This window comes from Arvicanthis niloticus, chromosome 9 (assembly GCF_011762505.2).
Source record: "Arvicanthis niloticus isolate mArvNil1 chromosome 9, mArvNil1.pat.X, whole genome shotgun sequence".
In the NCBI taxonomy this organism is placed as follows: Eukaryota; Metazoa; Chordata; class Mammalia; order Rodentia; family Muridae; genus Arvicanthis; species Arvicanthis niloticus.
In genome coordinates, this window is record NC_047666.1 from 51,964,052 (window position 1) to 51,977,668 (window position 13,617).

Genomic DNA, 13,617 nt, shown 5'->3' on the forward strand with positions numbered 1-13,617 from the left:
ATTTAGCTGCTTAAGGGACAATTAAGTTGATAGCTTCCCAGAATTCAGGGTGTTGTTTTGTCTGTTCTCACAGGACATTCTGCACAGAGAGGATCTGAATGGACAGTGATTACAATGGGGGTGAGGGTGGCACATATAGCAACAGGGCCCAGAGTCTGGGATAAGAGAAGGTCAGAGGCAAAAATTTTAATATTTCTTTAGAAGAACAGATGTGAGGGGAAATCTTGTGAACAGGGAGGGGGACTTACTCCCCTGCTATATACTAACATGTTTGAGAGGGACAATAATTAAAATGTGGCTGGTGCCAGACAAGGGGGTGAAAGAGAAATTCTAGAATTGGACTGAAATCTATGTAAAAAATCAGGAGGAGGCAAAGGTGGCTTTTCAATAGGCATTGGGGACACAGTAGCTCTTTATTAACCAGAGGACCCAGGATAGGATGGGCAGAAGTGCCACATCCACTCTCAGAAATAGGGTACCTCCCTTCAGTCAGCTCTGCTGTGGTTGGATTGAGGATAGGAGAGAGGTGGGTGGGTGGAGACACAGAGGGTGCTTCTCCATCCTGGAGAGCTGTGAGCAGCAAGTTGAGCCTCCTCCCACCCCCTCCACAGATAGGTGACTCTGAAGTAGTCAGAGACAAAGTGCAGGTCCCCTGCTGGGTGCTCACTGGTTGTCTCTCAGCTATCAGGGGATAGGGAGTTGATGCACTTATAGAGTGTAGAGGACAGGAAAGAAGGGGGTGGGTCCCACACTAGGAAAGAGTAGAGATTTCCTATTTCTGCTTGCTTAAAAAAAAAAAATGTCATAGACACACCTGTGTGAGCCAGAAGAGCCAGCCATGGAAAACATAACCATTGCATAGTATTAAATGAGCAGAGACGGTGAATTCTTTATTTACAATTATTGTCTAGATAAAAAAATTCATAAAAACAGATGAATGGTCATAAATTATTGACCCCCTAATGGGGTGAACTGCCAAACGTATCCCATGCTGCTAGATAGAGGACGCGGAAGTGCAAGCTTTGTGTACTACAGTGAGTTCTGACAAACCAACCATCTCCTGTGTAGGTGTGTGCATGTATGGAAGAGTGTGAGAGTGAGGGGCTGGGGCATAGGCTACCCCTCATTCCTGACACCGGGAAGCCAGCGCTAATGTCAGGCCTCCTTGATAGTTTTCTCTGCTCCCTGTTTGAGAACCTGGCTCTGCTCAGAGAACTCCTTCCTCTTTGCCCTGGAGGCCTGGTTTCAAAGCCCAAGGACCCCGGTTTGAAAGCACAAGAACCCTGGTGGCATGGAATGAGGTCATAGATGCATGGTTGAAGGAAGGAGGGCAGGATGAAAAATGCAACAAAGGACTCCCCACCAAAAAAAAAAAAAAAAAAAAAAACCAATCAAACAACAACAACAACAACAACAAAAACCCAAACCAAAAACATATCCTGTTCCAAGGCAGCCCCAGGGTTCCTTCCCTCCCTTGGAGGGGTACTGTGGGCTGGCTCTGGTGGTGTCTGTACTGGAATCCAGGGAGTACATCTAGGGCTGGTCCACCTGCTGGAGAGGCAGCTCTCTCTCTCTCTCCTGGATACATTCAGAATCCTTCAGAGATATTCTTCCTTACAGAAAGATTGTGGCCAGGTGGGATGGGCAGACTTTGAAGCCCAAACCAATAACTCAGTTTATCACAGCCATCCAGACGTGGGCCCTCCCAGCTGACTATGGCTCTTTTCCCAAGTGGCTGTCATCTTGTTTAATGAAGAGGTCTCTGGGCCTGGAGGAGGGCTGGGGGAGGAGCGATTGTGAGAAGGGGGAGAGTGGAGGATGGAGTTCACAAGTGAGGCGGAAACTGGTTTTCCTCGAAGCACGGGACATCATCGGTCATGATATTCAAAATGTCTTTTGCACTGTACAAGTTTATGGAAAAAGATTGTATGCTGAAAAGTCTCAAAGCAAACTTTGTATTAAATACAAAAGTTCTTTTTATGAAAAAAAGCTGAGACCCACAAAGTGCTTAGCAGTAAGAGGCCGACAGACAAGCTCTTATTAAGTGGGATTACTAGTGCTGTTATTGTGGGGGGGGGTAGCCACCTTTTCTCACCTGTGATATGGGAAGATATCAGAATGGCTTTCTGTCTGGGAAAGCAGGACTTGCCGTTAAAAGGCTACAGTATATATTGTAACTACAGGAAGACAATTTGGTTTAAAAATCACACTGAATACATCTCAATGTACACATCATAATGTTCATTCGGATCTAAATAGTGCAGAGAAAAAAGGCTATTCTTATAAAAAAATAAAAAAAAAAAAAAAAAAAAAAAAAAAGAAAGAAAGCAGCAAGCCGTACCAACCCTCATCCAGTATGTCAGCAGTGTCTATGCTGCTGTTTATAAGGAAAGAAACTTCTAAATTACTAACTAAAAAAAAAATCAACACAATAGCATTTGTAATATCTGAACACTACCTTGACTCACAGACAGCGCCAAAGACAACTCAGTTCTGAAATGCTCTCTGTAAACTCAAGCGAGTTTCATTGAGAGAAAAGCCTTCCTTCTCCGGGTGCACTACAGACGCTGCCGTCACGGGACTTGGACCACCATATTGCGAACCGAACCCGGGAAGCCTTCTCTCCTCTTCTCCCTTGTCTACGGTGGAGCGTGTTGCTTAGCTCCTCAGGGGGGGGGATCCTTGGGAGCGGTTGGCTTTCTGCCTGAGCTTCCCACAGTAGTGACGTTATTGAACGGAAATAGCAGGCAAAAATCAGAGCATGGCTATCGTAAAACTTCAAGGATGCAATCCAGGGGATGTGTCTGTTGGGCCTGAGCTCTTTGTAAGCATCTTGGCCACCAGTGTCCTTAAACCACACAAATAGCCAAAGACATTATCTACAGGTTTGTAAACAAATTACATTCTTCTTTTAGGACATAAGTTAAAATAGAGCAATTTAAGCAGAAACAAGGCAACATGCCGGCAAAGGAACTTTATATATCCATGTATATATATGTATATATATATATATATATATATATAATATCTACTTATCTATATGCACGTATACAGTCTTCAAGAAGTATACGTTAATATAGATACAAAGAAACGGATATAACCTCATGAGTGTCTGTGGAGTTCTTGGGTTTCATTGGTGCAAACCTACTCTGTGATTTCAAAAAGTTATTAAATTAATCTAGACATTTGAGACCATGCTGGGCAAGCATTTGAAACCTCATAGACCAGTGGACTGAATGAACAGCAGTCTGTTCGCAGTTCCAGTTTGCAGTTCCCGCCTAAGAAAACAAACAAAAAACTCCCCTCCCTAACCCTCCAAGAACCAAAGAGGGAGGGGATTAAAAGAGTCCAGGTACATTCATGCTGGGGACGCAGTGGCCGGCGGGTGCATGGCTGGTCCGTGTCTGGGCTGGAGCCTGGAAGGGCTCTTTTTTTTTTAAATTAATTCGTTATTATTTTTTTTTATGTTTTGGAAAAAAAAAATCCACGCCACTCTCTGCTCCAGATGACCCCAGGGCAACCCTGCCCATGGGCTAAGGAGTGAAAAAGAGTTTAAACAGCAGCCAGAGAAAGGTCTGTGTGTGGAACCGGGTTCTCTCTCTCTGCTGTGTGGGTTCCGCCCAGTGCTCCTTGCTGCATCGGGGAGTTGGTGCCTGGAAGGGTGTGCGCCTGGAGGCGGGTGGCGGCGGGTCCATGAGCGTGGCCAGGCGACAGGGGCCTCAGCTAAAGCGACGTCTCCAGGCTGTGGATGGGGCTCCCTGGACTTGAAGAGGTAGCTGATTTGCTCGTGTCGGTCGTCAGGTTGATCCCGCTGTCGATGGCGCTATTGTTCTTGTTGAGCGAGGACGGCGGGCTCGAGTTCTGCTTGAGCGCGGCATCTTCTTCCAGGTCGGTGTCATCGATGAGGGGGATGTGGGGCTGGGAATCTTCGATCCGGAATTCAGGATGAGCCATGAAATTATGGATGGATGTTCGAGACTCGGGTTTTTCTAACCCTTCATAGAGAGAGCTACGGAACGCCTTCACGACGCGGATCTGCAAGGGAAACACTTTGGTCAGGAGTGGGCTGGGCCCTTCCGGAAACTGGAGGAGGGTTAGGGGAGGGGAGGGCACGCAGGCGGCTGGGATCCACAGTCGTTGGTGTTATGAGCATCGATGGGGACGGAGGGCAGAGGGCTTGGGGGATGCATCCATGAGTTGGTTTTTAAGTGGCTTTGGTTTGGGTCAGAACTATGGTGTTAGTGGGGACTATAAAAGCACCACCACAGAGATGCTTGGAGAGTTGTAAACGGGAGCATGGTCCACTCCGAAGGGCACCCGACCTAGTGAGAGACTGAGCCTTGTTAATGTCACAGCAGAGTCTGACCATGCAAGGGGTTTGGGGGTTGCAGGGGAAGTAGGAAAGAGTCTATTTGTTAAAAAAAGGTGAATCTTCAAAAACCACACACAGTTAAGAAACCAAACCACATGGAACAGGTTACAGGTCACACAGAGAAGGAACAGGAAGGAGGGACGGTTGGATGAGGTGGGATGAGAGGACACACGAGGGCCAAACAGAGAAGGGGACATCAAGCCGAGGCAGCAGAGCAAAGCAAAGCCAGGGAAGGCTTTCTGAGGTGCAGGGCTGCAGCAGCCGAGAAGCACAGAGGAGCGGCACACAGGACGTTGAGGGCAGGGAGCATGCCACAGGAGTCAGGGGCCACACGCGCACACACCGACACACAGCTACACTTGAAAGCCTGCACAATGTGAACGAAGTTGTTTGTGCCCAGCGCCTCTTTCCTTCATGCATTTGGGAGGTAAACACTCGAGTATGGGCTCAAAGCCCTGGCCAGCCATTGCAGCTTGCTAAGGAGCTCCCCTGTTTCCTGGAGTTTGGGGTTTATTGCTGTGTTTGTTTTCTGAAAACACAAAACCAAAAAGAAAAGAAAACAAAACAAAAGATAGAGGCCAGAAGTGGACAGCCAACCTCGAAGCCCCTCCATGTTTTGGATGTGGGGATTGGATATCGAGGGTTTGGCACTGCACCATAGGGAGTAAGCCAGAAACTTCATGTCCTTAGGCCTTTATTCTCTCCTCTAAGAATGTGAGGAGCCTGGCCTCTGGTCTCCAAGGCTGGTGCAAAGAGCCCAGGATTTGGAACAAGACGGGCCAGGTTGAAGTCCTGGCTTGGCCATTCCTTGTGTCTTGGCTGTAGAGAACTACACTACCTATCTGGTCATGTTCTAAACTGCCTGACAGGATGCAGGGGAACAGAAACATGCCTTACGTCTTATGGAACCAATGGGACTTGGAATAAAGATATCTCCCGCTGTCTTCTCAGTGCTGGCTCAGAGTAGGGCCAAAGAGACAACACAAGATGGCCTGATGCTACCGACTGGCCAAGTGTCACATGCCCTTGGCCATGGGGGCAGGGAGCCTGCCAGAGACAGTTGTGGGGAGGTCCTTAGAGTCCCTGCTTAGAGCTCAGCAGAACCAGGGAGCTCCTCTGTGGGCCTGGTTAGGGAGATCCCTGTTCCCAGAAGAAACTTTTAGATGGCTCTGACTGCTGAGCCTGTGTCACAGCTGCTGGATGGCTTTCCGTTTCTAAATGTGCTGGCATTGGTCAGGTCCCTGCTTAGGCTGTGCTGTCCGGGTCTTTTCCCCAGTCAGCTCTCCTCCTTTGCCACCAGCCTTCTCTTAGCTCCAACTTCCACTTGCCTTCTGAGGAACATTCTGTTCCTTCTCCCTACACACTAGTGACCCCAGAGAACTCGGCGCTGAAATCCAGGCAAGCTGGCAAGCTGGAGCCGGTGAAAGCAGGCTGAGTGCTGCTGTTCTGTGTGATACTTTCAGCTATCTTTGTCTCTGGATTTCTTTCCTACGCAGCTTCTCTAGATTGTTCATTTTCTGATCTAATAAATAAGCTATCGAACCCTTGGATATAATAATAATTTTTAAAAGGTATAGTTTTAGTTTGCTTATCTGTTTTTTGTTTGCTTTAGGGGAAGGTCTAATATAACCTTGGCTGGCCTCAGGGTGTGGTCTTGAACTTCTTCTTTTTTTTTCCCCCAAGACAGGGTTTCTCTGTGTAGCCCTGGCTGTCCTGGAACTCACTCTGTAGATCAGGCTGGCCTTGAACTCAGAAATCTGGTCTTGAACTTCTGATTCTCGTTATCTCTACTATCTTCTGTGTACTAGCCAAATACTAGGCAAAACTCAGCCGCTGGCTTCCTCATCTGCAAAATGGGAGTGCAAATGTCCCGTCCTTGTATCTTTCCAACTGGTGCTGACTTCTGAGGCTGACTTGCCATAGGACACTGGCTGGCTGGCTGGAATGCCTAGCATATGAAGGAAGTTAAGGGACAGTGGCAAGCCCTTGTCATGTGACTGACAACGCAGAGGGAAGACACACAATGAGATGAGGCCCCTCCCCCTCCCCCCTCCCCCTGGCATGGAGACAACGAAAGGAATGAACTGCTCTGGACAGGACTGTGGGGACAAGACTTTTCGGGACACCCCGCCATGGCCATCTCAAGACTCCACTTCGGTTTTCTCTGCAGCTGAAATGGAAAAAAAAAAAATAGGGGAAGAAAAAAACAAAAACAAAAGCAAAAATCTCTTCCATCTCCCTGGCCTGCCTGCTCTAAAAATGAAGTTTCAGGATAGAAGACTTGTGGGGATGTGGGAGCAGGGAACAAGGCGGGGCCAGTGGGTGGGACTGTGGAAGTTTGCTTTCAACAGTCTGAGGGACCTGGAGCTCGTGGCCACTGGGGTCTCTGGGGGAGGCAGAAGCCTTGCTCTGAGGTGGGCTCCGCATACTCGAATGTTTACCCGGCTTCAAGGAAGCCAAGCGTCTGGGATTGATTCACAGTCGTTTCAGGCTCAAGGGTAAAGACTCACAACCTCTTTAAATTTCACTCTCTCTTGCTGAACTCTGTGTCCAGGGTTCTCTAGCCCTCTAGGAAACAAAGACATGGAATATTCAGACAGTCTGAGAGCTCAAGGGTCCCCCCAGAAGTAAGCCATTTCCTTGCCAACCCAAGCTTGCACCAAATTAGTTACCAGAATGCTAAGGAGAAAACCCAGCTTTCCTCTTTGTCACTGTCTGCATGGTTCCTCACCACAAATGCTGCACATACTGGCTGTTCCTGAAACCCAAGGTGACATGGGGGCACTTGGGGCTGAGTGGTGTGTGTGTGTCTGTCTGTCTTTAGAGCCTTGGCCTTGACATAGTGGGGCTAAAGCAATGTTCAGTGTGGAGCCTCTTCAGGCTTTCAGAGGACAGAGATGGCTTGAGACAAGTGAGGAGCCTGAGGAGGATGGAGAGGAGGCTGGCCTGGATGGACGAGCCTGGTGCTGTCCTGGTTGACCAGTGGAGGTACTCTATGACTTTGTGGGCTAGGGGAATGCCAGTGGATCCACACATAGGGTGATGGAAGGGGTGCTTTTTCTCTGGAAGGCCGTAGGCACCAGCATCGTCTCCCAGATCCAATGCCATCCTTTGTGCTATCAAGCCTGTCTGGAGTGTGCTGTAGAGTGGAGCATGAGGGGCTTCAGGACACATTCCTATTGTCCCCTTTGCTTGTGGTCTTGGCCAAGTGGTGTCTCTGGTGACCCTGGAAAAGCCTCCTCTCCTCATGGTGAGATATATGTGAAGTGAAGGAAGTAGAACTGTTGAGTAGGGCTCAAGTTCACAGCATTAGTGGCGCGGCCTTGAACCTCTGGATGGAAATCCAAATTCAGTTTTGAGTCTGGATGAGAAAAGCTGGCAATTGCCTTGGGTTCTCTCCCAAGTGCTCTGGTCCCATCCCAACTGAGCGTGTCTCACCATGAGTACTGTCTACCTAGGGCTATCTGACAGCTGCACTGTGGAGGGGTGCATAGTGGGCTCTCCAAGAGAAGCTTCCCTATCCAACTTTTAATGACATGATAACTCCTGGGGTTTGCCTCATCAGGCCCGTGGCCAGTCCTCCGCTGGGGAGATCTTGCAGAGTCTGGTGGCCCAGTTCCATCCATCTTTCCGATTTCTGTCTTGCCTATCAGACCTTCTTCCTATCAGAAGAAAGAGTTTTGTCCTCGGAGGGGACTTTGCCTGCTATCTAGAGGGTCTTCAGAGTCCCAGGAGAGCGGAAGACATAAACTACACAAGCAGAGGAGATGAGAGGATGTCTATTTGATATCTGAATTGTGATCTTGGTGATCAAAATGCCTCTTTACACCATGTAGATGGCAGCCCTCCGAGGAGACTGCACTCGGCAGAGGAATGGCCTGGATGTTGAAACCTCACACCCAACGAAGGGCTCAAAGAGATGAAGAATTAAAAACTGGAGTTTAGAGCAGAGGGCACCAGTGGGAAGCTCTGGAAGTGACAGTGGGGAGAACTGAGGGAGGTGAGTTTGCCCAACCTCTCTCAGCCCTGAGAGGGAGTGAAGGATCATGGTCTAAGATGGTAGATGAGCCCCACCTATGCTTTCTTCCTATGACTGTTCTCAGGTTAGGTTTACATGGAATGAAGGAGGGATTGGTTGGTATGGAGGCAGAAGCATGGGGCACACAGGCCTGTCTGTGGAAGTGTGGGAGGGACAGGCTCCTTGATGGCTCTATACTGGTGTGGAAAGAAAGGTGGGAAAGAAGATTCTGGGGTGAGAGAGTGGTGGCTCTTTGTTCTAGAATGTGAGTGCTGAGCTAGGGGCTGACTCAAGGGTGACCTTAGAGGGTACATGGGTGCTTGGGAATGCCACATGAAAGAAGTGAACCAAGGCAACGAATGGTGCCCTACAGCCGGACTCCTAGTGATCAGAACTCAGGGTGAGGCAGGAGTTACCAACAAGGATATCTCCATGAGAATACTTGGTGATTACACTTCAAGATGGGAGGTGCCAAGCAAGGCCAGAATTGGATTGATGTGACAGCGGGGAAGGAAAAGCCAACAAAGTAACTCACAAAGGTGAGGAGGGATGTCTGCTCTGAATGAAATCCTGGGCCTTGACTTCTCAGGGACTCAGATACCATGTGCTCAGGTGTGCCTCTGCCTCATTAGGGCTAATTTGATTTGAGTGGGAAAACACTATTGGGCCTACTTGCCATCCTCTATGCCAGGGAGGGTGGGACCCATGGGATAGTCACAGGACACGAGCATAGGCTAGCAACAGGCCTCTAGTGATCTGTGTATCCTGATGGAGCTGGAGGGCCCTAATGGAAAAACCTGTATGCAGAGCCTCCCTGCTCAGTGGTAGGGAGACATGATGCTGGGTGTCCTGGTTTAGGATGGGTGTAGGGACACTTTATAATATATCAAGAGATGGAATCTGCTTCTCATCAAAGAACTTGAAGGCTGGCTGGGGCAACACACATGTTGGGTCTGTTAAGAGGCCAGAACTGAGGCTCCATGCACTTTGGGAAGGCTCAAATGGAGGCAGACAGGAAATATAGGAATCTTTTGGTGCCCGAGGCCTTGGACAGGTCCAACAAAGAACTAGACAGAGGCAGAGACCAGAAGCCCTAGGTCAATAGACAGTGGTATGGGCAGTTGTATTTGGCAGAAGAAAGATAAGGCTTTGGGTAAGATTTAGTTTGGGTGGTAGGGCGCTTGCCTAGCTAGCACAAGGCCCTGGTTTTGGTCCTCAGCTCTGGGGAGGGACAAAACAACAAGAAGGACCCCTGCCTTCTCCCCAAATAAGGTAACTGGCAGAAGGAAGATGAAGAGGTGAGAGTTCCAGGCTACCTCTCATATAAGAAGAGGATACCAAGGTTAGACCAGCTCTTTTTGGGACTAGCTGACACCCAGGCAAGATATATATACCCCACTATTTTCCACTTGAGATCAGCTAAATGGAACAAGAACCTTGTCTCTATTAGGAAGGGGTCAAGACTTCAGCTCCACTGTCTGTGGGAGAAGGGCTGGTAAGGCAGCTGATGTGCTCAGTGTGCAATGGTGGTGGTGGTGGTGGTGGCATATGGGTGATCCTGAAGTGCTCCACCATTCCTGGCTGTGACATCTGACCTGCAGTGACTGCCTGACGCACATGATCCCTCTTGTGTTGGGCCCCTACTGTGACTGTGACCCAAGAGGCTTCAACACTGCCAGACCTTCCCTCCATGGACCAGGCTTTTCCCTGACAAGGTAAGACACTAGAATGAGTCTTATCCTGTGCCTCTCTTGGTGACTTGTCATCCTCTGGCCTCAGGTCCTGAGGGGGACTGGGACCCTTTGGATTATGGAAACTTTTTGACTATGGTGTGACCCTTTGATGGACTAAGACCTGTTGGATGCTTCTAATTCTAGCGACCCACTGCTGGTTGCAATCCCTGTCCCCCAGCTAGCCCCACGACGGCTTGAGAACTCTTAACCAATGATACCGTCTTCCGTGGCCCTTCAGCCCCTGGGCCTCACAGTGACCCCTGTCCCACCATGTTCTCTGGAACCCGGCCCCTGCCCGCCTGCCCGCCCAGGAGCTGGCGTTGGTAGTGCCAGCGGAGGCGGTAAGGAGTCACACTCACGCCCAGCTGCAGCAGGAGGAAGGCTGGTCGGAGAGGAAAGAGCATTGGATAACGACACGCGACTAGGACTAGAGAGACTGGCTACGTCCTGGCTCTGGCTGGTGACGGAGGACTGTCTCCGCAGGGCCCCCTGGAAGGAGGCCCCGCTCTTGAAAGTATTGACTACTTCAATCTGCAACGGAGGAGAGAACGAGACAAGTTGCGAGAAGAAACGAACACCACAGCTACACAACTGACGGGCGCAACGTCACACAGCAGCCGCAGCCACGGCGACAAGGACAACACCACTTAAAACAAAAAATACCAGACACACTCCAAGGTTCGGAAAGATGTCTGCTCAGCTCTGGGCCCACCTGTAGGCCCCGGGGATCCCAAGCGGGGGGGGGGGGGTTCGGGGGGGTGAGAGGTAGGGGGAGCGGTGTGTGACCTCTTTCCTCAATAGTGGCTCAGGGGCTGGGGTGGTGGTGACGTCAGAATGGAAGGGTGGCTTCAGGCATAGAGCCAGAGTGATATGGTGAGACCTTTGTGTGGACTGACTTTGGCCAAGGCCTAGCTTTCCTTATCTACTAGCTAGGTGACCTTGGGAAAGTCCTGTTCCTTTTCTTTATGCAAGGGCAATGCCATCCATCTGGCTGAGGTGTAAGTACCTGGCCCACAACACTGTTCAGAGAAGGTAAGCTCAGAGTCCTCACACCTACCCAGGATTATAGTCATTGGGGACTATGGTCCCCTCTCCCTCCTGAGATGTGAGACCTATAGGGCGGTGTCACCTACCCCAGACCTCATGTGAAACAGGGTCTGCCAGGGTCCTGGTCACAGCAGGAGAGTCCAGGCCTCTGGGAGGTAACCCTGAGTCTAAAACCCACTCCCCTAAATTTCAAGTGAGTCATACCCTCCTCTCAGGGGTTGTATAAATCGCATGAGTCCCTATGGGCTCCAAGGAACTCCAATGGAGCTGTTTGCTGTAGTCAGTCCATGGAAACAAAGTGGCTGGCTTGTACATCACTTGCCCAGATTGTTTGGGTGAAGGATCTGGGGTGACGCTCCATAGGTGTCTTTCTGGGCAAGAGATCTCTTCCTCTGGATCCTACAGCACAGTCATAAACTACACCTGCCCTAGGCATGGGGACTTTGGGAGAGCATGGGATGTGCATGTGTGTGTGTGGGGGGCCTTCCTGCATCATTGTGTACCATACAGTGGCCATCTAACTTCTGTTCTGGAGATGAAGCCTGCTTTTGGCTGAGCAGGCAGTGTGCATATATGTTCTGATGTGTAAACTTGGCTTGCATGTGCACCTCTGTTTATGAGGATTTTAACCTGTGTTCTGCATTTGGTGGGATCAAGGGTAGTGCTTGGGGATTCTCACAGAGGCAGAGTGTGTGCATTATCTGTAAAGATGGCTGTAGCTCCCAGGCTGACAATTTCCCTCAAGTATTGTCTGCTCCTCCTGGTAGTCACCCCAGCCACACTAGAACCCACACTCACCTCAGCCCTCATAGCCACCCCCATCCTCTCAGGGGATCCCTCTGGAAAGCCATGGTGGGTGAGACTCATGTCAACTCCTGATGGGCTGAGAAGGTAATGTTCTTCCTGAGGCATACTCTGCTTCTGTAGCAGAAGTGTGTGCGTGTGTATATGTGAATGTGTGTGTGTATGTGTGTGTATGAGTATGTGTGTGAGTGTATGTGTGTGTGTGAGTGTGTGTATGTGCATGTGTGTGTTAGTACATGTGTGGGTGAGTGTGTGTGTGTGTACACACGCTCACATGGCTGAAGGGATAGTGATGGCTCTTCTGAAGCCATATGACAGGCATGGGAATGCTCACTGGATCTACTCCAGGGTTCCTTCATGGCCACCCTTCCCTCACATCAGAGTGTGAGGGTGCACTGGAACACACTGGCCACACCCTCAAGACTGGCCCAGCCCAAGGATCTCCCCATACCTGTGTCTGGATCCGATTCAGGCCCCGGAACCACAGGATCTGGCCACGGCGAAGTTCCCGCTCTGCATGGTCTATCTCTTCCACATCCTCATTTAACTCCTCCTCAGGGATCTCCTCCTTCTGCGTTAGCCGCCCTGCCTCCTTCAGGAACTTGAGCCTGCTGGTAGGGATGGTGGCGATAACCTGCAAGGGATGTACCCGGGGAAGGGTCAGCACTGAGGAGTTTCCTTCCAGTCCCTGAGTCCCTCTCCTTCCTTTTCTGCTCGGTTCCCAGTCACATGGAAAGCTCCCTCTTTAAGCCTCTGCCCATTCTAACTCAACTGTTCGTTATTTCTCATTAAAAGCTTTTTTTACTCCACCCTCTTCTTGGGCACAAAGGACAGAGTGGAGTAACTCGGCCTTGAGGAACTGGCCACTGTGACTTGGATGCCCCAGGCCTTATTGGTCATGTGACCTAAGACAAATCACCTGCCCCACTGAGCTTTGGACTCCTATTGCTAAGGCTTAGGAGTTGTGAGGACCCAGGCAGGCACTGTGTGCATGCTGTACAGAGCCTTCTGTGGATGGCCATCAGTGAGCACAGTATCCACTGAAGAGGCCAGTCCTGACCTGGGTGGGGCTTGTTTCCCAGGCTGATGCTTGAGAGGCAGATGTCAGAGGTCTTTCACATCTGTGAGGACAGGCAAGGGCTGGACCATGCACTTGGGCTTTCTGGGGATTCTTAGCTGGTAATTAGCATTAACTTCACTGTACATGAGTCCATTCCCCTGGATGTTAAGGGAGCTCTCAGGATGCAGGCCCCAGGTCCCCAGGAAACAGGAAAAGGATCCTAATCAAACTTAGTTCATCATGCTTCAAGTAAGTGCAAAGGACATTTGGATGGATCTGAACTTCATCTTTGTGTTAGCACTTGCCACTGTGATTTCCACACTTAATCTTAGCCAAAGGGTAGGAAGTGACTCCCATTGAGACTGGGTCTTACCATGTAGTCTAGGCTGGCCTCAAACTAGTGGTGAATCTCCTGCTTCAGTCTCCCAAGTTCTGGGATTACATGCATTCATCATAATATCCCCATGACCACTGTACCCCCACTTCTTCTACCATCTCGTCTTTATCCTTTATTTTTTATTCTTTGTGACAAGGATATGTAGCCCATCACACTGCCTTCGAATATGCAATCCTCCTGTCTCAG

The 13,617-nt window shown here is 49.8% G+C and overlaps 1 protein-coding gene across 12 annotated transcripts in view; it reads right to left on the bottom strand.

Moving 5' to 3' along the window:
* Positions 1 to 859: 859 nt before the first annotated feature.
* Atp2b2 (ATPase plasma membrane Ca2+ transporting 2) overlaps positions 860 to 13,617 on the bottom strand; it is a 305,270-nt gene continuing 292,512 nt past the window's right edge. For 6 of the 12 annotated variants that reach the window (XM_034511427.2, XM_076940278.1, XM_076940274.1 and 3 more), the window contains 2 exons: positions 12,426 to 12,608; positions 860 to 4,035 (listed from right to left, as the gene is read on the bottom strand). In XM_034511427.2, the coding sequence (XP_034367318.1) occupies positions 3,724 to 4,035; positions 12,426 to 12,608 (495 nt within the window). In that variant the 3' untranslated portion in view covers positions 860 to 3,723. Of the gene's footprint in view, positions 4,036 to 6,885; positions 6,941 to 10,482; positions 10,655 to 12,425; positions 12,609 to 13,617 lie in introns of all 12 variants that reach the window. The other 6 variants (XM_076940283.1, XM_076940281.1, XM_076940279.1 and 3 more) reach the window with 3 other exon arrangements.